We start from the raw sequence: 24,127 nt of genomic DNA, 5'->3' as shown, positions 1-24,127 counted from the left end.
TGGAGCCACAGGACCAGACAATAACCATCCTGGGGCCTAGCTGGGAGGAAACAGAACCCAAGCTGTCATGAACTGTTTTAGGAGCTGACTGTCTAGAAAAATATTTCTTGATTACCTTGAGAGAATTATTTGCAACAGGTAGCAACATAATTTCTGTTGAGGAGAATGAACCAAGAGGAAGTTCCACCTTAAGAGAGTTTCCCTTCATATTTAATTTGAGACAGGTATTAAATACTCTCCCCAAGTTGATGCTGAGGTTGCAGAAGAGGTTGCACTAGTAACACAGTGATCAAAAAGGAATGTGTTTCTATTTGTGCATAATTTTTGTTTAATTAAACATTTTCTTCCTGGTTCACACTGACTGGTAGGTAGGGATATGTAAAATTAAAAACCTTCTTTCCTAACTTGCCACAAACTATGCATATTTCTATTAGCCCGATTGCAAACGATGAAAATCAGCAACCCAATTTGAAACTGTCGTCCTTGCCAGAGCAAACTCTGTGTTACACGTGACCCCACACAAGGACTAGCTGTGGTTTCTCATCATTCAATGAAGTTCCCCCTCACGATAAAGATGGGAAAAGCCCAGCAACACAAAACAAAGCGGGTGCAGAGGCACAAGACGCGGACAAGAGACACACAGCAGTCATGAGCACGTGCTGAGGAGGACAACCATTCCCACTGGCCTGTTACTCTGCAGACCAAGGACAGGCAGGCGATCAAATCAAAGTCCTTGTTTGAGGGGAACTAGGTCCTGGGGCAAGAGAAGCAGCATGAGGGATGTGTGCACACACCCGAACCCAGGGGAAGGGTCAGTTGAGGGGCGCTGCTGCAGGACAAGGTCAAAAAGAGGAGCTGCACCAGAAACGGGCCTCGGGCCTCCAGGCTCCTAGGTGGCTGCTGGAAGATGTAAAAGCTGGAGGCAGTTTTAACTGGAATAAAACATTCTGGCTGTCACAAGGTTACCAGGCCATGTGCTATATGCTAATTTAGAGCCATCACATGTGGAAAGAAACTTTTTTTTTCTTTATTCTTTATGGTGAGATAAAACTCAGTCTAGTTTTTTTTTTTTTCCTCCCTAGAACATCTAAATGAAAAGACTTAATAAAACCTGAACATTATCTACTTATTAAAATATGGTTCACTTTCTTACGAGGATTATACAAGTTAATCTTTATGTGGATACATTTGAGAGTGTAAACTCTTCCATTACATTTATTTATTTTTTTGTATGTGAATGTGTGTGTGTAAGTGTGTGTGCTTGTGGAGGTTAGGGGACAACTGTATAAGGTCGTTCTCTTCTTCTACCAAGTGGGTCCCCAGGGGTTGAACTCAGTTCATCAGGCTTGGCAGGTAAGGATGCTGCTGGTCCAACTTGGTTTTTGCAAATTATTACATTTTGAAATTTTAAATGTAAATGAGGATTTGGGATTTAAAATAATTGTGGTGTGGCTACTCAGTAAAACAGTTTATTACTTACTAAATGATGGCCTAAAGTGAGGTGAATGGCCAGGACCCACTTATTACAAATTTAAGCAGGCAGGTGTCACAGTGCTTCGGCCGTCTGGCAGACAACTAGGTCCACAGTGCAGAAACTCTGTTGGCTGTTCTGGGCCTCCTGGGCACCCAGGGTGACCAAATGGATGGGCAGGTAAATTAGATGTCCCCCTTGTGGAAGGACATGGATGTTCCCCAGTGCAGAAGCCCACCTCAAACTTGATCCTCAAGTGTGACTCATCCTCAGGCCTGGGCACTATTCCACATGCATCCTAGTCACAGCACAGTTTGCTGTGTGGAGCAGAGGCTAGCATCCTTTCTAAATGGGTCGGTTTGTTTCAGAATCAAGTGTAAATTTGCTAACTAACCTATTTGCCCAAATCCTGTGTTGTCTGCCGCAGTAAAATGACACCCCTTTACAGTCACTGTTGTAGAGGTACCCACCTCTCCAGGCACTTAATGAAGATAGGTCTTTTCCTAGCAGCATCTCCTTGCCACTCAAGTGCATTTCTGGCTTTCCAAGGACTAATTTTTTGCTTCTACACTTATCTGGAATCCTTGAGTTTTCAGGCTGGAGGCACCTTTAATATCATTTGACCCAGACTTTTCAATTTTCCCACTGAGACGGGCCAGAGAGGGAGCTGTGATTTGCCTGAGCTCTTCCAGCTGACGGGCAGTAGACCTGGACATCCGCTCCCCAACTTCCACTCTATCAACGTTTCTATTCGAACACCCTGCCTTGCAGCAGGGCTGAGAAAACCAAAAACGAAACCAGACTCCCTGGAACCTGAAACTATCTGTCACAATCCAAGGATTCAGACTTCTCCTAGACATTGGAAGGAAGCAGGGGCGGGATGCGGTTGGGTTCATTTTGGGAGAAAATCAAAGGGGAAAGCTGGTGCCTACTGAACCATGTGCTCCTCCATCCCAAGTTTTAGTTCTCCCCATTTCATATCCTTTTTTGGTCAATTCTGGCTGACCACTTTCTGGAGAATTTAGGGGAAGGCTGTCCACCAGAGCAGCGAATACTCACTGTTTAAGGTACCTGCTAGTGCATTAATATTATTCAATCCGACAGTGGCTCCAGCCAATCCTTGCAGAGTCCCAAGAGAGGTCAAGGAATTCATGGCTGCACCAGCAGTGGAGTTGGGGGTTGAAGCAGCCACTGTGAGAGAGAGAGAAAGGGAGAGAGAAAACACAAGGTAAGAGCTGACTGGAATGGAAAGAATCTGTTGTCACTATACAGGCTAACCTGGAGTCACTTAAACACCAGATATGTGATTTTTCCTCGAAGTTTTTCTGTAAAAAAAAACAAAACAAAACACCAAATGGAACTGTACTTGTAGGGCCTTTGGCACTTAGAGTGTGTAACTGAAGAGATCACATGGTGGGCTGGGTTCATAGTTCAGTGGTCTTCAGCTTCATTGAGTAAGGCCTTGATTTCAATGCCCTCCTTCGCAATAGCCCACCTCCATCTGTTTTGCCAGCAGAGTGAGGATGCTGCTTTCTGTTTCCTGGGAAAAATTGTGAATGGTAACCCTGCAAGTCTAGGTTATCCTCTCAGTTCCACTGTAGGAGACTCTCAAATTTATATTTTGTACTAATTTGCTCACCAAACTTTCTTTAGCTATATCTAAAATGCTCTTAGATTTAGAGTCACTGTATGTTACATTATAATTTATATTTCCAGAAGCATCAGTATGGTCATTTCAATATTAAATTGCAATTCTAATTTTTAAAATTCCTTAAGTTTCTCTAAACATATTAGTTTTACTTCCTTTCTGTAAATGTGCTAATAGTTCTAATATCTGAGGCCATGGATTTATCTAAATATATTGTCCAATTCTGACTCTGCTGTTTAGTTTTTAAAAAGATTTGTTTTTACTGCTTATTTATTTTTATGCTTATGTGAGTATATGTGCATATGTATATTGGTACCTGTTGAGACCAGAAGAGGGAGTTGGATCCATTGGAGCTGGAGTTAGGGGCATTTGTGAGCCACCTAACATGGGTAATGGTATTCAAAGCCCAGTCTTCATGCTAGAGTATCAAACACTCTTGACTGCTGAGCCATTTCCAGCCCGATTCCTACTTTTAGTCCTTGTTTTAACTGTATTTTATGATTTTTGAATGTGAACTTTATTCAATATTATTGAAATTTTTTTTCTGGAAATCTTTGGGGTCTGGGTTGAAGATGGGTCTTTTCAGGGATGATTTCCATTTGATTACGCAAGTATTAGAGGAAAAGGTAAACCAGAGATCTTTTCAAATTGCTTGAGGATTTTGACCACCCATGTAAAGCTCATGTGAAGGCCTGTTTACGACTATAAATCATCGGAGGGAAATCCCTATAGCCCTTCACAGCACTAAGTTTATCTCATACTAACAGGTCAGCCTTTGGGGTTCCAGAGGTGTAATGAGATGGTCTCCTACCAGGTACATCAGATAGGCTACAAACTTCTTCTATTCTTCATGCAATAAACAACAGAAGCCAGTCTGGGAGTGACTAAGGAGGACCAGGATCCAGATTTGCTCTATTATCTATCTAAAATGCCCACTTGTTAAGAAACCATTATAATAAACACCAAGAAATAAGATGTGATCATATAGGGCAAAAGAGTAGACAACCCAGACATTAAGACTTAGCAGGGGGAAAAAAATCAAAGAAAGTATTTAAAAGATACGCAACTAAAAGAAATCCTGCTTAAAGAATGGAAGAAAGGCATGACAACAACATTCATCATCAAAAATATCCAAAAAGACAAAGAATGCAAACAAAGGGAAATCCTGCAGTTGAAAAATAAAGAGCTGCAATGAATTAATTCACCATCGTGCTCAAGAACATATTTAAACTGGTATAAGAATGAGTGAACTTGAAGCTATCAAAAATATAAATATTCTGAAGAACATTCAGAAAAATAAAAAGTGAACACAGCATCATAGGAATGTGGTACACTGTTGAACATGCTGACATATATGTAAAGCATAAGGCAGAAGGTGATAGTAGAGACTAGAAAAATGTTCCAAAGCACGATGAATAATAATTTCCCAAATCTGATGAGAGACATTGACACATTCAAGAAAATGAACCAATTCTACATATGATAAACTACTAAGTCACAAAGAGACCCAGATCCAGATATGAGAGTGCAAATGCTGAAGGTCAACAATAGAAAGGAAATTCTGAAAGTAGCAAAAGAAAAAAAATATCACACAAGGGATTCAGGTAAGACTCCAGTTGACTACTCAGCAGAGTCAATGTGTTTACAACGGGACATATTCAATGATGGAGAAACACACAAACAAACTATCAACTAAAATTATATTCAGAAAAATTATCTTCCAAAAGTGGGAGAAACAATTCCCAGATTAAAAAAACAAACAACAAAACAGCACTATTACTTCATAGGTATCAGATCTGTCTCATAAGAAATAATCACATTCCTTAGGTTTATATAAGAGATCTTAGATAGGAATCAACATACACACACACAGTGAAAGTAATTACATAATTATGAAATATAATAGATTTTAACTCTTCACTAAAATAAGTTGGCTAAAATGTATGTAACTGCATGAGTAGGTCTGTGGTATAAGAAATGTAATATATTTGACAATAACCATTAAAGGAGGAAGATGGAGGGAAATTCTATCAGAAAAAGGAACTTAGATCTTGAGAATGAAGAGAACTAGAAATTGTAAATAGGGTTATAAATACTCTATAAATACAAAGAATCACTACCTTCTCTCCTTTATTCAATTTCTTTAAAAGATGTAAGATTATATAAAATAATTATAATATGTTGCTACGTTTTTAACATACTGTTCTTATAAAAAACACTTAAAGGCCGGGCGGTGGTGGCGCACGCCTTTAATCCCAGCACTCGGGAGGCAGAGCCAGGCGGATCTCTGTGAGTTCGAGGCCAGCCTGGGCTACCAAGTGAGTTCCAGGAAAAGGCACAAAGCTACACAGAGAAACCCTGTCTCGAAAAACAAAAAAAAAAACAAAAACAAAAACAAAAAAAACACTTAAAAGGCCAAAAGGGAAGGAATTATATAGGAGGAACATTTCTTTATCTTACTAAAATTAAGACTATAAATCAGAAGTACGTTCTGATAAGATAATTTACAGTAATCATTAAGGTAATCAAATTTGAAAACAGGAAAAAAAAATCATTAAATAAATTAACATTTTGGATTAGTAAATATTCACTTAATGTGAAATAAAACCATAAAAGAAGACTAGAGAAATAGGCATGTGAAAAAAAAGTAAAAGGACATACCCAAATTCAACCTTATTTATAAAAATATTAATTGATGACCATACTGTGCTTACCAAAAATCCCCAGCTGAGGTTTAACTATGCTAAGTAAGGAGGCACACGTAGATTCAGAGACAACTTGAAAATATAGATGCCCCTTGACTTCTAACAGAACAATGAACCCATTCAAACCAGGAAATATCCTAAGTTGGAAATGTATTTGCTACAGCACCCTACTGAACATTCTGATTCAGTAACATAGCTAAGACGCCTGATATTTCTCCTTGTGACTACATGGCTGACTGGCCCTGTCACTCACGGTTGTGCATACATGGAAAATGCTGAACCCACTAGCTCAGGAGAAGATCACAGCTCAAATTTTGAAGTATCGTTTCCACTGACATATATTGCTTTCAGTCCATTCTAAAGTGAAAAAGTCAGAAGTGGATTCCTAAGTTTGTTCAAGAACAGAAAATACATACCTGCCAATAGCAGCTGTAAGAAGACATATTGGCTAGACTAATAAGAGACTAACATAGAACAACACTGAAGAGAAAAACATTAGCCTAATCTCTTGCATTGCAAAGGAGTTTCATATATTTTCACAAAACCTGTATTTCATCAGGGACAAAGAAAATTACAAAGAATTTGTCCTGATGAATGTAGTCAGTACAGTAACTCAAGTGCTAATGTACAGTGCCTATCAGAAGACTAATTTTACTCAGAGCTCAGTTTTTCTTTCCTTTCCTCTCACTCCTCAGAGCAAGGAGAAGTGAATGGAAAAGAATGGGCTGAGACATGGGATAATCCTCATACAGCAGTTCAGGAAATGAATAGAAACCAAACTTGGAGGAGGTATGGAGGGGAGGAAATCTAGGTCATTGGTCATCAGAGAAATGTGTAACTACTGTTCATATCAGACAGATCTTACACTTGGCTGCCAATTACACCAACGAGAAGAAACAAGGGTCTGCAAACCACAGTCAAGCTGCAAAGACTTTAGGTTCAAACTGTTCTCCCAAGCCTTGTTTCTTTGTTTCCATCATTTTGACTAAAGATTAACAACAACAACAACAACAAAAAGACTCAGCTCAATGTCACTGTAAGATTACTTATCTTTGGTTCTCATCATTTACAAACGGAAGATGAAATGAAGGGATGACTATCTAGGATATATTTCCCACAACAACAAAGAAGAGAATCCCCCCCCCCCCCCCCGCCCTACTTTTCATTCTAAACAACTATGATTGTTAATCTTGATGGCCAACTTGGCAGGATTTAGAATCACTACAGAAACAAACCTTTGAGCATGTCTTTGAGGGATTTTCCTGGATTAGGGGAACTGAGGTGGGAACACACACACCCTAAATGTGTACAGTGCTGGATTGAAAAAAAAGTAAGGTGAGCACCAACACTGATCCTTGTCTGCTTCCTGACTGCAGAAGCAGTGTAACCAGCTACCTCATGCTCCTGCACTGTGACTTTTCTTGCCATTATGGACTACAGCCTCAAACTGTAGGCCTAAACCATATTTCCTTTCCCTAGGTTGCCTTTGTAAGGTATTTTGTTTCAGTAACAAGATAAGTAACTAATAAATCATCTTGAACTGTTGATGACATCATGGCTATTATTTTATTCCTGCTGGGTGGCCCTCCTCCTCCACCTTATAAAGAAGTCAGAGGGTGCCATGTGTCAAGTTGTTTGCCCACTGTCTGTGGTCAAATACAGAGAAAACAACACAGAAGGAAGTAGACTCATCAGCAGCTTACTTCACCTTAGAGTTTCATTTAGTGGTAAGAGAGAGAATGATTTTGGAACTGGCAGATTCTATGGCTCATGGATGATTTTAGGGGGTCCTTTAGGTCTGAGAGGTGAGTCTGAGGAGAAAGGAGTAACAAATTTCCTCTGCTTGCTCTTGTGTACACAATTCACAGCTCCAAAGGTAAACAGTAAGTTTTTCTAGAGAGAAACTCATTAGAGACAGATAGAGTACTCCACTGTCAAGTAAGCCTGGATTTATGGAACAAGAGAGGTAGTGAAAGAGCCTGGGAACCACAGGACCATTCTGTCATGGGCAATAAACAAACAGGGTGCCAGTCATAGGTTTGTTTGCACCTTGTTTTTCTACTTAATTTAAAAACACTTAGGGCTGAGTATAGTAAGTAGATTGAATATGGTTACTCACTTCATTGAACTATGTTCTGGAAATCCTAATAGAAGGCAAAGAACAGGTACAAAGTAGAATTAAGTATGAAAATGTGAGAAGTTACCTGCATGAAGTGTCTTAAGGTGAGAGGATTCTATGTATGCTGTGTCATTGGCTAAGACTTTAAAAATCTGCCCTAACTTTAGTTGCAAAGAGATCTTTCTATTGCATGTGGAGCTGCCTTTAAGAACCTCCTGAATTTTAACAATCTGTTTAAATTCAGATTTGTCACAGGGCCAATCTCAGTCAAGCACTTAAAAACTAAATGTTCGGCAGATGCACAATAGACGACAAAGATCCTCAACACAACACAGGACAAATTAAATGACATCAACCCACTATTTTCCTATTTCAGTGTTGGCAGACTGGCAATGGGCTGTCTTGGGTAACTGCATTCTGTCCACCTACAATTCTCTCCAGTCTCTACTAGGAGCCATTATCTTTTACTTTCTCACAAAAACTATTTGTAAAATTCCAAAAGAGCACTCAGGAAAGGTATAAGTGTTGACTCATTTTCCAAGAATGCTTGTGGGTAGGAGGCTGTTTCATTTCATACAAGAGGTTGCAGAGTAACATAAGGAGATATCCAAATGGGGCCCAGCCATGTTTGCTTCACCTTGTTTACGTGGCGACAGTGATAATTTTCATGCATGGCATTTGAAGCCTGTTTTACCACAGGTTAGATCTTACCAGCCTATAGATGTTTGGACAAGCTGGCTAACAGGGAGAGAAAATGAAACATAATAGACAAAAGTCTTGTCTTTATTGGCTCATGTTGCAGACACAGTCTGTGCCCTTTTGTGAAAACCTTGTGTAGGGGCAGTATAAAATTCAAGAAGTGAGATAGCCAAAGGAGACTGGTGCTAAGGACATGCTTACTTTGATATAGTCACAGAATTTATTTGCTCATCTGACTAGATTTGTTCCTTACTGTAAAAATTCCACACTGAGAAATCCCTAATACCAACCCCAAAGGAGGGAACCTGATGGCTTGTCTTCAGAATTTGTCCTGAGTAAACAATATATCCAGGAATTTATAGGTTCAGATGAAAACTGTGGGTTACAAGACTGAGGCCTTTGTGATTCAGAAAGACAATAGTGTCTGCAGATCCCCTATAAGAACTGCTGTCTACTATGGTACTCAAGCAGTGGTTTCTACTCTCTAGTTGTCAACACTAACAATTAACAAATCTCTCAGACATTCTTTCACTGTAGGTAGATCCTTTAAGACAACTTGAAAACTAGTCAGAAGTCGTTTCCTTTACTTTAAGGATGAGGAAACATAGATTAAGGTGTTGAATAGATTGACCTAGTTAGTACACAAGAGAGGTACAGATGGCAGCTAGAATTCCAACTGTGTACAGGATTCACAGAAAGACCCCATGACTTTTTCATATGGATATAAACAGAAATCTTTCTTTAACCAGCCCAGATATTAAGGTAGGATTAGTCATTACTGTTAAGAAAGTTTAATATGGGGCTAGGGGTATAGATCAGGGATAGAGCACATGTTTACCATATACAAGGATCTGGGTTTCAAGCTCAGCAATAAATAGTTCAGTTTTTCTTTCAAAGGTGAGTTGTGCCAAAGATAAATGCCTATTTTCCCTTTCTTAGTTTTCCAGAGATGAAAGGACCATAACTTTTCTTCCCATCATAAATTTCACTTTGCTTACGGGAAGACTTGGTGACTTCATGGAATGGAGAGAATGGCAAGATCTTGCACTCACTGACCATGATCACCACAAGGGCACTGAACTGAAACAAAATGCCATGGAGCCTTGATAAAGGCCTTCTTGTCTATTCTCTTTCTATCCTGGTAGGAAATAAGCTTTGGTTCCAAAAGACAATGTTTCAAGAAAGAGACAGGCAGAACAGTATCTTCTCCTGTGATGTCCAAGCTTTAACTCCTTGAACCTGTGAACATGCTAGACGACATGACAAAGATGAACTAAAGATGCAATTACAGTTGTTAGTTGGCTGATACCAAAATGGGGATGTTTTCCATATTATCCTAGTGGGCTCCTAGAAGTGGACGTGAGAACTGGAAAAGGAAACTCCAGGAATGTGGCAGCATGAGGAGGATTTGGCCCGAGGTCCCTGGCTCTGAAGATGGAGACAGGCCAGGAGGGAAGTCAAGTCAGTGGCCAGAAGCTGGAAAGGGGATGAAATGGGACCTCCTCTAGCACTTTTGGAAGGAATGCAACTGGCTAATATACTCTGGTGTCAGTCCAGTAATTATGCTTGATTATTTATCTGTAGAACTTTAAGACAGTGTATTTTTGAAGCAACTGTACTTGTAATTAGTAACAGAAATAGAAAACGCATTTTCACCAGGAATGACACTAATAATGATGGCAGCTAATAGTTTTTGAGTGCACACCAGGTGCTAGGCATTGTAAATGATGGAACTAGGATTTACATGTAGCTCGTTAACTATAGAGGCTCAACACTATGTTGACACTGAACTTAAAATCCTATTTTGTGATTTGGATGGACCTCATGGATACCACAGAGACTTACTTATGGAGGCAATGAATTTGCTTATAGATCCTAGATCCACCTTTAATGTTCTTGGCTCTGTTTCTTCCAATCTGTGAGATATTAGGCAATCTCAATTTAACTGAGGCTTAGCATTAATTCCCAAAGAAGAAGTAATTTATCTCTGAGAGAGGGCATGAAAATCAGATGGGTGGCACTGGTTTGCTATATAGCAGGACATGAATTTGTTGGGAAACCTTTGGCCATTCTGTCCTTAAGAGAATTCACTACCATTTCATCATTCTGGAACACTTGAAGATTCAAAGCTTCCTCACCCCTTGGTAACTGGATGAACAATGACAAACTTGCTTTTACTGCTAAGTTACTCATCAAGAAAACCATCCCCCTCAACTAACTCTCTCTCTCTCTCTCTCTCTCTCTCTCTCTCTCTCTCTCTCTCTCTCTCTCTCTCTCTCTCTCGTTTTGAGAACATCCAGGAGAATGATCAGATATGAAAGTTGAAAAAAGAGGAAAAGTTTAAAAATGTAATATTTAGTTTACAAAGAGAAAACCAAGGGATGAAACAGTTTTAGGTTCTGACATTAAAAAGGTATTCTTTGTAGCTCAAGAGATCCAAATTAGAATCAGTGGATGGAAGTTACAAAGTGATAGATTTTAGGTTAATATGAAGGAGACTCATCTGAGAATAGATGTCTTCTAAAGTGAGGGGAGCTGTCCCAGAGACATATTGCTCTTGCTTGTAAAAATTCTGAATGCAGGGACTTGGATAATTATGTATGACGAGCTTGCTGCAAACCTTGGAGCTAGCCCTGGTAGCCTCAGAAATCTCTTCAATCAGCTTTTTAAAAGCCCTTCGTTTTTACTAGTTCCAAACATGGCTGCCATCACCAAAATGAGCACTCCAATGAGGCAGAATTCTTACAGTTCAAGGCAAAATTTTGGGAAAGTTTCCAACTTCACTTCTCACAGCACAAATGAAGATGTACAATGCAGCTCTATTTAGAAATATAAAGACATCTATGTGGCTTTCTGACTCACTATGCTTTCCCTATTTGTAGTCTGTCTTCCCTCCAAGGGATGTTTACCAGCACATGCCACTCCAATTCCAGAGGAACAACCACAAAGGCCAGCTTTTCTGTGCTGTAAACCCAGAAGCCAGTGTTGATTAGATGTTATCTGGGCCATCTGGTCAGAGTTCCCTTTTTTTTTTTAAAAGAAACAGATAGCTGTAACCATATATGCACTTAGTGATAAAGTTTGTTTGTTTTTTAAAAGGTAATTAGGACTCTCCACATCTCAGAGTCAGGAGACTCTTGGGGCTGGCTCACTTGGATTCACTACATACTCTACCTGCAGGGAAGGGCTCTCAGAAATCTGATTCAGAAAGCCACCTTCACTCTATCTCTGCATGAGTGATTGACTTGGAACCACTGGTCCTAGGAATGTCTGATATAACCGTATGAATTTCCCTTAGAACCATGAAGTGAAGGTTTATGGAGAGAGGTCAGGTCTGGTTTATGACAGGAAAGGAGAACAGTTGGGGGTCAGGGGAAATGAGTTAAAAACATGTAATAGCCAGGCAGTGATGGCGCACGCCTTTAATTCCAGGACTCGGGAGGCAGAGGCAGGTGGATCTCTGAGTTTGAGGCCAGCCTGGTCTACAGAGCGAGATCCAGGACAGCCGAGGCTACACAGAGAAACCCTGTCTCAAAAACCAAAACAAATAAACAGACAAAAAACTGTGATACATGTGGTTCTGTTCTATATATTAAAAAATCCTACCAGAAGGCAAGCATATTAAAAAAATAAGGATTTTTGCCTGTTTTAATTTCCTAGAACCTCAAGAGTAATGACACACAGTAGGTACTAACTAAGCACCTGCTGAATGAATGAATGGAAGGCTGAGGTAGGGGGACAGGATAGCCTCATCCCAGTTTTCTTAGAGCAGAGCTGATCTGCGGATCTTAGGCAAAGACACTCATTTCTCTTTAGGTTGTAGCCTTATTGAAGGGCTCAGTGAAAGATTTATCCAACTTTCTTTCTGCTATATGCCAAACAGAGTAAAAGTATTTAAAACCAGAACTGATAAAGCCAGATGCTGTCTTGGTGTCACTAGAAGAGGGCTAGAGACACTCTCATTCCTGACCCAACTCTTCAGAGGAAATGAGTAGATATCCACTCAGTTTCCAAGCAGCCACTCTTGTGCAGAAGCAGGAGATGGGAGGCCCAAATCCAAGGCCATTTTGTGACTTCACTTGCTCTGAGATTCACTGGAAACACAAAAAGAAACTTCACTGTTGCTTTCTTATATGCTATAGGTGGGACAGTATGCAGCATTCTTCTTTGGGGAAGTCTCACTGCTGAATGCTAAGGAACAGTCTATACTTAATCCTTCTAGAGAGTCAGATCTGCCAAGGAAGGTAGATGAAGTGCCTGGCATGAGTTTGTTGACCTTTCACACCTGCTCCTTCTTTACTGAAGAGTCCTTTCTACATCAAGACATTCCCTTTACCTGTGTATTTGCAGGTCTTACATAGCACAACTCTACACACAGGGAAAACATAGAGTTTTCTATTGACCCTCTTCCCTACATTTTCCAGGCAGCAAGAGTTTTCTTTTAAGCTACATAAAACAGCATTAATAGAAAAGAGCAAGAATTGTCTTCAGTGCATTCATTAACCACTTTCCACAGAATAATTAGAGAGTGAAAGCACAGTGTCTTTGTGGTTTAGGAAACAAAACAGTTGTAAACACACAGAAAATATCTGCTCAGTGTAAGTCACTGGGGCCTATGGTTGCTGGTTTGTCTCCGATAAGCTTGGATGCTGTATTCCAACAGTGCAGGGAAACAATGTGAGGGGCAGCATAGTGATGCAATGGCACAGGCACTATCATTATTAGCTAATCACAACCCTAGGGCATTAATGAAATACTGAGTGGCTCATCTCCCATGGGGCCTAATTATTCCCCAATAACCGTACCTCTTATTTCAACTTATTTCTGAACAGATTCTTGGGAAGAGAGAGGAAAGGAAGGGGTGATGGGAGGAGGAGGAAGCCGTGCTGTACGACAGCACACAAGGTTCTGAGGCAGGGTTATCTCATTGACAGTCTGTGGTGGCGTGTGCTTTACCCCATGTGCACTGCCCATTCACTGGGAAGTGTATACAGCCTGGTGCAGCACTGAGACAGAGGGACTCTCTAGAACACCAGAGAGGAAAATTCAGTCTCAGGACGATTGTGATTTGAAATTAATTTTCAAATTTTTTATTCTAAGAGCCAAAATTTTGGAGGAGGAGAAACTGATGTGGACAAATACCATACTTTAATATACAAAGTAGTCTCAGTGATTTCATCACTTTAATTTTCATTTTAAGTGCCTTTTGGAACTCTCACTACTTTATTTGAAAAAAACAACAACACCCTATTATAGTAATTGCCAATAAACCAGGTATTATTTTTGGTATCTTCTCCAGTCCCATAAAGACACACTTAAGGACAAAAATGGCCCTTGGCCTTGAGTTTGAAAGAGTTAGTTTATATAATTTTACCATACATGGATCTTTTAAGAATGGAATAGAAAGAAGAGAACACTGACACTTCAATAATATTTTGCTCATGATTTATCCCAATAAAAAGTATTAAGCCAGCTGTGGTGGGGCATGCCACATGACAGCAACTGGGAAGCTGAGAGAGGCAGAGGCAGTGGCAGTTAGCTCTCTGTGAGTTCAAGGCCAGCCAGGGATGCATAGTGAGATCCTGTCTTTGAAAAAGTACATTCCCCTTCTTAGCTGCCCCCAGACAGACATGTGTTTTTACAAATGGTCATGGATACAGACTGAAAATGATGTTGACAACTACTGACTGACAAGGGCAAGAGGATGGAAATACAAAGATCCAGAAATACAGATCTTGTTTCCCAGAAACTCTTGCTTTCTAGTCTTTCACAGTCTAAAAATAACTCTCTCAACACCTGCTGGTAAAACATTCTTCCCTTCAGAAAAACTGTCCTTTAGCCTCTGGGTCCTTGTCAGGATTATGGATGAGGTGTTTGGATAGATGACCACGAAGACTTTTTGCCCCTATAAAGTATGGTATGGTGTGGGAGCCCATTTTCAGGTTTCCTAGTAGCTTTACCCAGCAGGTCTGCATAGAGAGGATGATTGGACCATGGGCCTGAGATGGTCTGCACTTGGATGTGCTGGGGGGAGGTCTTTTGTTCCACCCCTTGGCATTCCTATAAATACCTTAGGACAGAGACAGTCTGGGCCCGTTTGGATTGGGATCCAGGCCCTCTCGAGGCTATCCTGTATTTTCTATCTTTATCTTCTCCCTCTATATCCTTCTATCTAATATTTCCTGCTGCTCCTACTCAAGAGCACTCTGGGGAAATGTAGGGGTGGTGGGTAGCCCCTTCACAGTACGGCTCCAGAAAAAGAGTTTGAGGAAAGGTGGCCCAAGTCATCTGCTTTACTAACTTCCTGCCTTATGTCTGACCTTCACCATGGTGGAAAGGTTGAGTTTTCCCAAATGAGAGGATGGCCATTGCTATGACACAGATTTCTCTCTGAATAACAGAACCTCAAAAGCTCATGTCATACTTCCCTCCATTTGGAAAACAGGGATGTGGGCTTGTCTGTGTCAGGATCAACAAAACTTTGTTTTTTCAAGTAGCCAACACAGACCACACATTAGTGTGTTGCCCGGACAAAAAAACAAAATGACTCTGGACAGGCCTCAGTGCCTGGTCCTTGATAATAAACCCACTCAGACATGAGTGTCCCACTCTATTTAATCCAGTAGCACTGTTCTGTCTTTGGTAAGGGAATGTTAGTCTCCAACCTCGCATTTTAGGCATTGTGGGAAGTTTCCTGCCAGCTGGGCAATGGAGCACAAAAGGGGACAAGGGAAGAAGCCACACTAGCATTTCCATTCACATTCTAGCACTGTTGGGAAGACTGCGGAAATGTTTGTTTTCCCAAGGCAGGAGACTACAGGAGTACCCCTGGGTCCTGGTTAGCACTTCTCCAGGAACAGCACTGTATGGCCATACCAAAGAATGATTTTTCCCATAATACTTAACATTTTATTTTAGAAAAAGTGATTATAGAATACATATGTACTATGTGTATATATGTATATAAACTCATGTATGTCAAACCTCAGTATTTCAGTGAGGAAAGTGAAACAATTCCATTTCACCACTGAGAAAATTAAATGATTAGCTCCACTGACTCTTGTTAAGATGTCAGCATTCTCTCTAAAGGCAAAGGCACTTCCTCCATTACAATCTTTACTGTTTTTTAAACCTCTACCCTGAATAGGAATCTTTCTTGTTTCTAGATACAGATACCAAATATTTTCAATCTATATGTTCAATAAGTACTTTTCAGCCTCAGCTTCTGGAATGTTCCCACTTCTGCTGAGTTTTCCCTCATGGCTCAGAAGCTCTTTTAAATCCACAGTTAGCAGATTTGAGTAAGACACTGCATAGCCATCACTGTCAGACTTACTGGGGAACTGTTGGTCCAATTTTACATACTGGATGAGTGCCTTCCCATCTTGTTCTGCAGGACTAGGAATTGTACAGAGGACCTTACGTATGCTAAGCAAGTGCTTTATTATAGAGCAGTATCTTCAGCTCTGTTTCTTTTTTTTTTTTTTGGTTTTTTGAGACAGGGTTTCTCTGTGTAGCTTTGCGCCTTTCCTGGGACTCACTTGGTAGTCCAGGCTGGCCTCGAACTCACAGAGATCCGCCTGGCTCTGCCTCCCGAGTGCTGGGATTAAAGGCGTGCGCCACCACCGCCCGGCTCATTTTCATTTTTAATACAGGGTCTTCTAAGTTGACTAGGCTAGCCTTGAACTTGTGATCTTTCTGCCTCAGCTTCCCAGGTAGCTGAGATATACTGGCCTATGCCAGTAGTCCTGGCTATGAATGCATCCCCCGCCCCGTAACATCTATCACGTTGGAAAGCATACCAGCAGAAAAGGGGAAGGATTCCAAATGCAGTTCCTAAAAACAGGCTGTGGTAGTAGATCCGATAGTGGGAAAGCATTTATGAGATGTTCATCTAGTGGACAAAGCAAGGCGGTTTCTCCAACACATTCGGCTGGGGTTGCTGTACTGAATCAGTGAGCCAGGTTCTGGGGTCAGCTTCTCGGCTTTCCCTGGGGGCTTCCAGATATATTTATTTAGCCAGGTGAACAGCACGGGGCAGGATAGACAGGCTCCCATCTATTCTTTGGAAGGACATCTTGGTGGCTGGTTATAAAACTATACCCACTTCATTTCTTTGTTTTAAGGTTACAATCCACTTACTCAGCATTTATTCCGTGTTCTGCCTTTCACTTTGTGCACTAGGTGCCTGGGACAGAGGAACACGCCACGGCCAGGGATGTTACTAGAGTTCCTCTGGGAGATCAACATTAGGACTGACTCTTCCAAAGATGGGTCCGTGACTGTCACAGCCCTCCAATTTGCCTTCCTGTTCTAGTTCCTCAGTCTGCACTTCACATCCTCTTTTTGTTTCTTTTGTTCTGGATACGTCTCTGCAGCCTAGAAAAACGTTTGTTTTGCCCATCTTAAAAACCTTTTCCTTAGCAATGATGTAACTTTTACAGACTTTTAAGAATTGCTTATTTTTTTAAAGTTGTTTTTAATTATGTGTATGTCGTGTGTCTGTGTTGAGGTATGCACATGTGAATGCAGGTGCCTACAGAAGCCAGTGACACGATCCCCTGGAACAAGATGGCTGTCAGTGGCCTGAGTGGGTGTCAAGAAAAATCTAACTCAGGTTCTCTGTCAGAGAACTACATGCTTTTAAATGCTGAGTCATCTCTCCAAAGTTCAAAGAGTTGTCTGTAATTCCAGTCTTTAACTCTCTCTGCCTACAGAACAGACCTCTGCTCTACCAATGTAGATGACTATTCCATAGAGAAGCAACCACATAAATGTCAATGTCACAACATCACCTCGCTGCTCTCACCTTTTCTAATCCTGTTCTGCATGGCCTTCTTGAGTCTGAATCATCTGGAGAGCTCCTTTCTTCCTCTTGCTCCATCTGTCTATCCCACAAGTACAGAGACTAAGGATTTATACACAGACCTCTATTTTCTTCCTTGTTGATGCTACTATAATGATTTCCTTTATGCATAAGTCAGCAGCTTGTCCCTGTAGCTGGCTTTTAATTCAATCTTCTAGTTGTGAGGATGAGCTAGTCAACTTCTATTTGATATATTCCAGCAAGGCTCATTCACAGGCTTCAGTTTAACATGTGCCAAATCAAATCATCTCATACTATAAAGGTTTCCTTCTCCTTAAACACGTCTCTACTAGGTCAAAAAGCCGGTTGTGGTAGTGCTTACCTTTAATCCCAGAGTTTGGGAGGCAGAGGCGGTTGGATCTCTGTGAGTTCGAGGCCAGTCTGGTCTACATAGTGAGCTCCAGGACAGTCTGAACTACAGAGAGAAACTCTGTCTTAGGAACAAGGTTCTTATCACCACACTATGCTGTGTCCTTGACCACAAAGAGACTCTGCCTGCCATGTGATGGGATTAAGGGCATGGGCTACCACCGCCAGACTACTGTCCCTGGCTCGCTATGACCTCTGATCTCCAGGCAAACTTTATTTATAAACATACAAATAAAATCAAATTTCAGCACAAATGAAATATCACCACACTATTGCTCACCAAACCTAAACTTGCTGGGGTTCTCTCTTAGTCTTCCCTTTGTTCTTCACATCAAATTGGTACCTACATCTAATGACTACATTCGTAGGGTTGAAGTCCACACATGGACACAAGCTCTTCTCTGCTGCAACAAGTTCTGGCTCTAAGCTCTAGCTTCCAGGAACCCCCATAGTTATTGTTTTCTGAATATCTCATACTTTGAAATAAATGAGAAGATCCATTTGATGATTAGACCATTTTATATACACATTCATACTTGATATGTTTTTCATTCTACTTCTACCTGCAAAATTTCCTTCTAATTCTTAAGATTTTGGCTTTAGTAACTTATCTATCAAACTCCTTTTCATTTCCTCAGGACAGAATACTTCCTGTCACCGACAGCAGGCACTTTATCTATCTGACTGTTCTCCAACTAGATTTTATAGGTTGGAGTGTTTTGCTTATTTTTCTATGTGTCTGTGCTACATAATTAATAAGGTGTTCATGACCTGGGCATTGGTGGCACACATCTTTAATCCCAGCACTCAGGAGGCAGAGACAGGCAGATCTCTGTGAGTTCCAGGCCAACATGGTCTACAGAGTTCCAGGACAGCCAGGGCTACACAGAGAAACCTGTCTCAAAAAACAAAAAACAAAACAAAACAAAGCAGTTTATGAATCCACATATAAAATGAAAACTCCTTTTATCTTTTTCCTAAAAAATGGGTTTGCCTAGTATGAGTGAGGCTCTTGGTTTAATTACCACTACTTCCAGGAAAAAACAGAGTCTACTGACTTCAGGTTGTCTTGGCAGAACTTTAGGGCTGGGCTACAGCTCAGTGGTAGAGCACTTGCCCAGCATGTGTGAGGCCAATAGTTCCAAAAGTTTCTCGGGTGTTTAAAAAAAGTAGACATTAGATAACAGAATTCTAGGGAGGTATGACTAGAATCATGTTTTGTATCCCCCATCTATTGTAGAACACAATTAGGAAATTAATACCAAATACTTCTCATCAGTGCTAGTAATGATGCATAGCTGTATTTCACAGCAACATAAACACTTTTGCAGAATAAAAATCTCATTAAATGGTTATGATAGACAGAAAACATACCCTAAGTTCACGCAAATATCACAAGAAGATTGAGTGTGGATTTGCTGTATAATATAAGAGATTGTGAAGACTGGGGATCAAAAGTCCATCACTTAACACTTATCCAGGGACAGTAAAAGCAAAAAGCAAACATAAAGAATTAAGAGTCAATGTCTGTAAATATTAAAAAAAACCAAAACACACCCCAAACAGCACTGCACTGAGTTATCACAGGGACTGCTTCTCCTTAGAATGACAGGTTACCAGAAGCAGAGTATGGGGCACAGGTCGAATGTGTTTACATAAATCAGAGTATGGGCTCTGTGGTGAGCCATAAATAGCCCTTGGCTGTTCAGCTTTAGTAACTTCAGTTCAGAACTATTAAGAAGCTCTGGCCTGCTCTAGTTCGGAGCATCACACAGACTGCTGGCTGCTCAGTCCCTGTGCCCAAGTTATTCTGCTAGGTGCCCAGACCCTCTGGCATATGAAGACACTAATGCAGTAGAGAATGAGCTGTGGATGTGACTATTGCAGACTCCTCACAATCATTTTCTTTAAAGATTATTATTTTAAATGTGTGAGTGTTTTGTTTGCTTGTATGTCTGTGTACAATGTGTGTGCCTAGTGTCTGTGGAAGCCAGAAGTGGGTGTGGGATCCCCTGGAACCGGAGTTTCAGAGGGTTGTGAGTTGTCATATGGGTGCTAGGAACTGAACTTGGAAGAGCAGCCAGTCTTCTTAACCACTGAGCTCTCTCTCTCTAGCCCCCACTCACCGTTTTCTTGATGAAAAGTGTAATTTAAAGGCAGTTGCATGCATGCATGCATACATACATACATAGATCACCCCCCCCCCCACATACACAACCCCTCTGGTTGAGAAATATTTGCATGTTTTATCCTCACTCTCAGTGCTTGATTCCTACTGAAGAGATAACCTTTCAGTAAAAGAACAGGGTATTTCTATTTTTCAAAAGCTCAGATTTGAAAGTGTTAGACAAAACACACACATTGGTTATCATGCAATGCTTCGACTGGGAAGCCAGCAAGCAGCAGTGGGGCAGACCCTTTCCCACGGCAAACCCCTGTGTTTCTAGTTTCGTTTCTTGTCAAGTCTCTGAAGAAGGACAAAAACCACCCAGAGCTCCTGGTTAAAATGAATATATAGAAAAACACAGAGCTTAAAGAAGATAAGGAAAACCAAGGAAGGTTCTTTCCTTACATCTATCTAATTCACAAACTTCAATATTAGGTATTAAAATATTATATAAAGTTTTTTAAGAGAGTAGAAATTATAGTTTATACTTACAGGCTGCTGAAGTTATTCTACTATGGGGAATCTTAGAAAATAATGGTTCTCAAAAAGCTAATTGTAGTATATGTACTATATGGGGAAAGACTTTTTGTCAGCTTTATCTACTAACACGTTAAGTACTTATAGGAATTCCAGGTCTGAGGCTAGTGGTTTAGAGCACTTGTTGCTCTTGCAGAGAACCAGGTTTGATTCCTAGCACTACACAGTGGCCCCAAATCACCCATAACTCCAGTTGCAGGGGATCTGATCCCATTTTCCTACATCCAAAGGCAGCAGGCATACATACAGTACACGTGCATACAAAACATTCATCTAGCCGGGTGACGGTGGCACTTTAATCCCAGCACTTGAGAGGCAGAGCATTTGAGGCCAGCATGGTCTACAGAGTGAGATCCAGGACAGGCACCAAAGCTACAGAGAGATCCTGTCTCAAAAAACCAAACCAAACCAAACCAACCCAACCCAACCCATTCATATACATAAAATGAAGGGAAAAAGGAATTCCAAGTTCACAATAGATGGTCAACAAATACTTGCTGAGTGAATGAACACTCTATCAGGAGATTATAATTACCATGGTGTCATTTTACTTATAAAACCTCTTATGTAATGTTTGATTCCATTGAGTTCCATAATGTCAGGACCAAGAGCAGATGTGGGAACTTTCAGAAAAGCAGCTCAAAAATGTTGAAACTTACAGGAAATGAGCCAGTAAAACTTAAGAGGAAATGAGTCATGAATGTCAATCTCTTTTTGTAGTAGAAAGGGTGTGAGGGCAGTTGACTGATTCAACTCCACAAATAAATAGCTCATTTTACTAACTGGTTTGACTTTGCTTAACTAGAACACATACAAGAATGGCTAATAGAGGGGAGAATTGCCTGCTTTGAGATTTATTTCCTTTCTGTGATAATAAGCAATGCAAAGCAATAAGCATGAGGGGACAGAGGGGAAGGTATGAAACTGAGGTATTCTTTATGAGTAAGATGAACTAATTATGAATTCATTATGAACTAACAAAATGCCTTTTTTTAAAGTACATTATAAGTAAAAACTAGTCTAAGCTAAAGAGATCTCATTTTTATCTACCCAGCATAGCATTCCATTGCTATATAGAATTAGCAATACACATGTAATTAAAAGGTGCTTGCTAAGGATGATTTGTGTCATTTTTCAAAAGTCTACATTAGAGTAGGTGGTTCTGAAAATAAAGTGCTTTTAGTCGATAAACAGTGGTCACATATTCTGTATTATGAAACAAGAACATTCTGAAAGCCACACTTCATAAGGATCTTGTAATAAAAAACAAACTACCTTGTATAACTTTTTTCTAAGATGTTAGCACTGATTAATTCTCAGCATCCCATCAGAGGTGAATATCCACATGCCAGGTACAGCAATGTTTGGATTTCTTAGGAACCAAATACTATGTTGATCTTGTCAACATCTCTGTGAATGGGCGTGGTATTTCCTCAGTGATACACGCACTGCACTAGACTAGAATAAACGGCTCTTACACAGTAAATATAGAGTTTTCATTTGGCTATTCCATTTGCATGAAAAATCAAAACATTAGAAAAAACACTTTGAAAGTTAGTGTGATGTCTCAAATGCAAGGAGGAATTATGACCAGAGAAACTGTTTCTACTTTGAAAGTATAGGAGCAATGCTTAACCTGTGAGTAGCAACCCCTGGGGTCGCGTGTCAGATATTTATAATTCATGACAATAGCAAAATTACAATTATGTAATTGAATGAAATAATTTTATGGCTGGAGGTCACCACAAAATGAGGAAATGTATTAAAGAGTCTCAGCATTAGGAAGGTTGAGGACCAGTGAAGAGAGTGTCTTACAAAGACAGTACAGTGAGTGTTACAGTGGAGGGCTGAGGCATGTACTTTGGCAGCAGAGAAGAAAGCGGGTGTGATACAGGATGCTTATTTCATGTTGACACCTCTCTCCCTTCTTTGCCCTCAAGGAGCTACTGCCTGGAAGCTCCTGATGAAGGAACTCCTATTGACTTAGTTAAGCATTTGTGTTAGAGTGATACCCATTCTGCATGGAAGGCTTAAGTGATGAGGAAATAATTTACATTGATTATTATAATGTAATTGAAACTATAAGTACTGGGATATTTGAGACAATTTTTAGTAATTACCACAAAACACTTTACTGCAATTGAATTTACAAAGTAATAATATGTAATTTTTTTATAGCCACTTTTAAGCTGGCATGGTGGTACACACCTTTAATTCCAGCACTCAGTAAGCAGAGGCAGGCAGATCTCTGTAAGTTCAAGGCCAGCCTGGACTACAGAGTGAGTTCCAGGCCATCTAGGGTAATGGGAGATCCTGTTTCAACAAACCAAACCAAAGGCCAACTCTGTACCTCCATGCAATCTCAGGAACAAGGACTGCTGTAAGCAGGAGATGGCTGAGAGCTTTACAGAAAGAATGAGCGGAAGGAGAGATTCTAGGATTCTAGAAGACAAAGTGCAAGAAGAAAGGTGGAATGGCCAGGCCTGTGTTTGCTGAAGAATGACATGACTTGGTTTGAATGTTGGCTGCCCAGGGGCAGTGCCTTTCTGATATGAAAGGAAAGAGCAGCCAGGCAGGACCTGGCCATACTCAGGAGCTTGTTTTACTTCAGCCTAGATCATACTTCTAAAGAATCTGAAGTTCTAAGCAGCGTTATTTTGTTTGGCTGACAGTGTGAAAAACGGTCAGAGGGTGGGAGTTGCACTGGGGGTTCTTACAGCAGTACAGAGAACGTGAAAACAAGGGCCTCCATCAGGCTAGTGTGGGCTGGAAGGAAAGGTACCTGTAGGGTGAACCCACCAGGAAGAAGACTGATGAGTGTGCTTCTGCTATGGTTGGATGTGAGACTCAGCCACTATATCTCATTAGGTTGAACAGAGTAGGAAGGTAGCAGGAAGAATAGGTCAACAGGAGATGTTTAGTCTTGGAATTCCTGAAGCTCATGCATCATTGTAGTAGCTTCAGAGAGATAGCATTGCTCAGTGTCTTTTCTGTGTCTCTCTGGGCCTTTGCATACACCCACATGTCACTGCTTGGGGGTAATGCGGGTCTAACACATCTTAATACACTGGACTTGCACACACTGAAAGGCTCATACTGTAGTTCAGTAATCTGTGGATCACTTCTTTCCACAGAGTGCAGACTCTGGCGATGAAGATACATACACATTAAAGATGACAAGGCCTCCTACAAACTGAAATGCTGCAGGATCACCTCCAGGGATAATTTTTGTATCCTGTTATGTATGTATCTGCCTGAGTGACACAGATATGGAACAGGGATAGCAACCACTCATCAGTCATTACTATCTGAGGAGGGCAGAATGGGTCCGAATCACATGAAAACACCTCTGCTTCCTCTAACCTCAAGTGCTCCAGCAGGTCGAATCAGTGTTTCCCTGGAACTCTGAGATTGTTGTAGTCTGCAAGGATACTGAAGATAGAGGGAAATACTGCCAAAAATTTAAAGGGAAAACTCTTTGAAGAGCCAGCAGTGGGAACTGAGTAATGCTTCCTGGCATTTAAAAATGTCTTACACTATTGAAAG

At 40.6% G+C, this 24,127-nt stretch overlaps 1 protein-coding gene across 30 annotated transcripts in view; it reads right to left on the bottom strand.

Moving 5' to 3' along the window:
* Celf2 (CUGBP Elav-like family member 2) overlaps positions 1 to 24,127 on the bottom strand; it is an 842,930-nt gene that overhangs the window by 18,980 nt on the left and 799,823 nt on the right. For 24 of the 30 annotated variants that reach the window (XM_052727707.1, XM_052727708.1, XM_052727705.1 and 21 more), the window contains one exon: positions 2,543 to 2,662. In XM_052727707.1, coding sequence (XP_052583667.1) covers positions 2,543 to 2,662 — 120 coding nt within the window. Of the gene's footprint in view, positions 1 to 2,530; positions 2,663 to 24,127 lie in introns of all 30 variants that reach the window. The other 6 variants (XM_052727693.1, XM_052727690.1, XM_052727713.1 and 3 more) reach the window with 1 other exon arrangement.

The sequence above is a fragment of the Peromyscus californicus genome, unplaced genomic scaffold, assembly GCF_007827085.1.
Source record: "Peromyscus californicus insignis strain IS unplaced genomic scaffold, ASM782708v3 Scaffold_8__1_contigs__length_139910024, whole genome shotgun sequence".
Lineage (NCBI taxonomy): Eukaryota > Metazoa > Chordata > Mammalia > Rodentia > Cricetidae > Peromyscus > Peromyscus californicus.
This window is presented reverse-complemented; position numbering and strand designations above follow the sequence as displayed.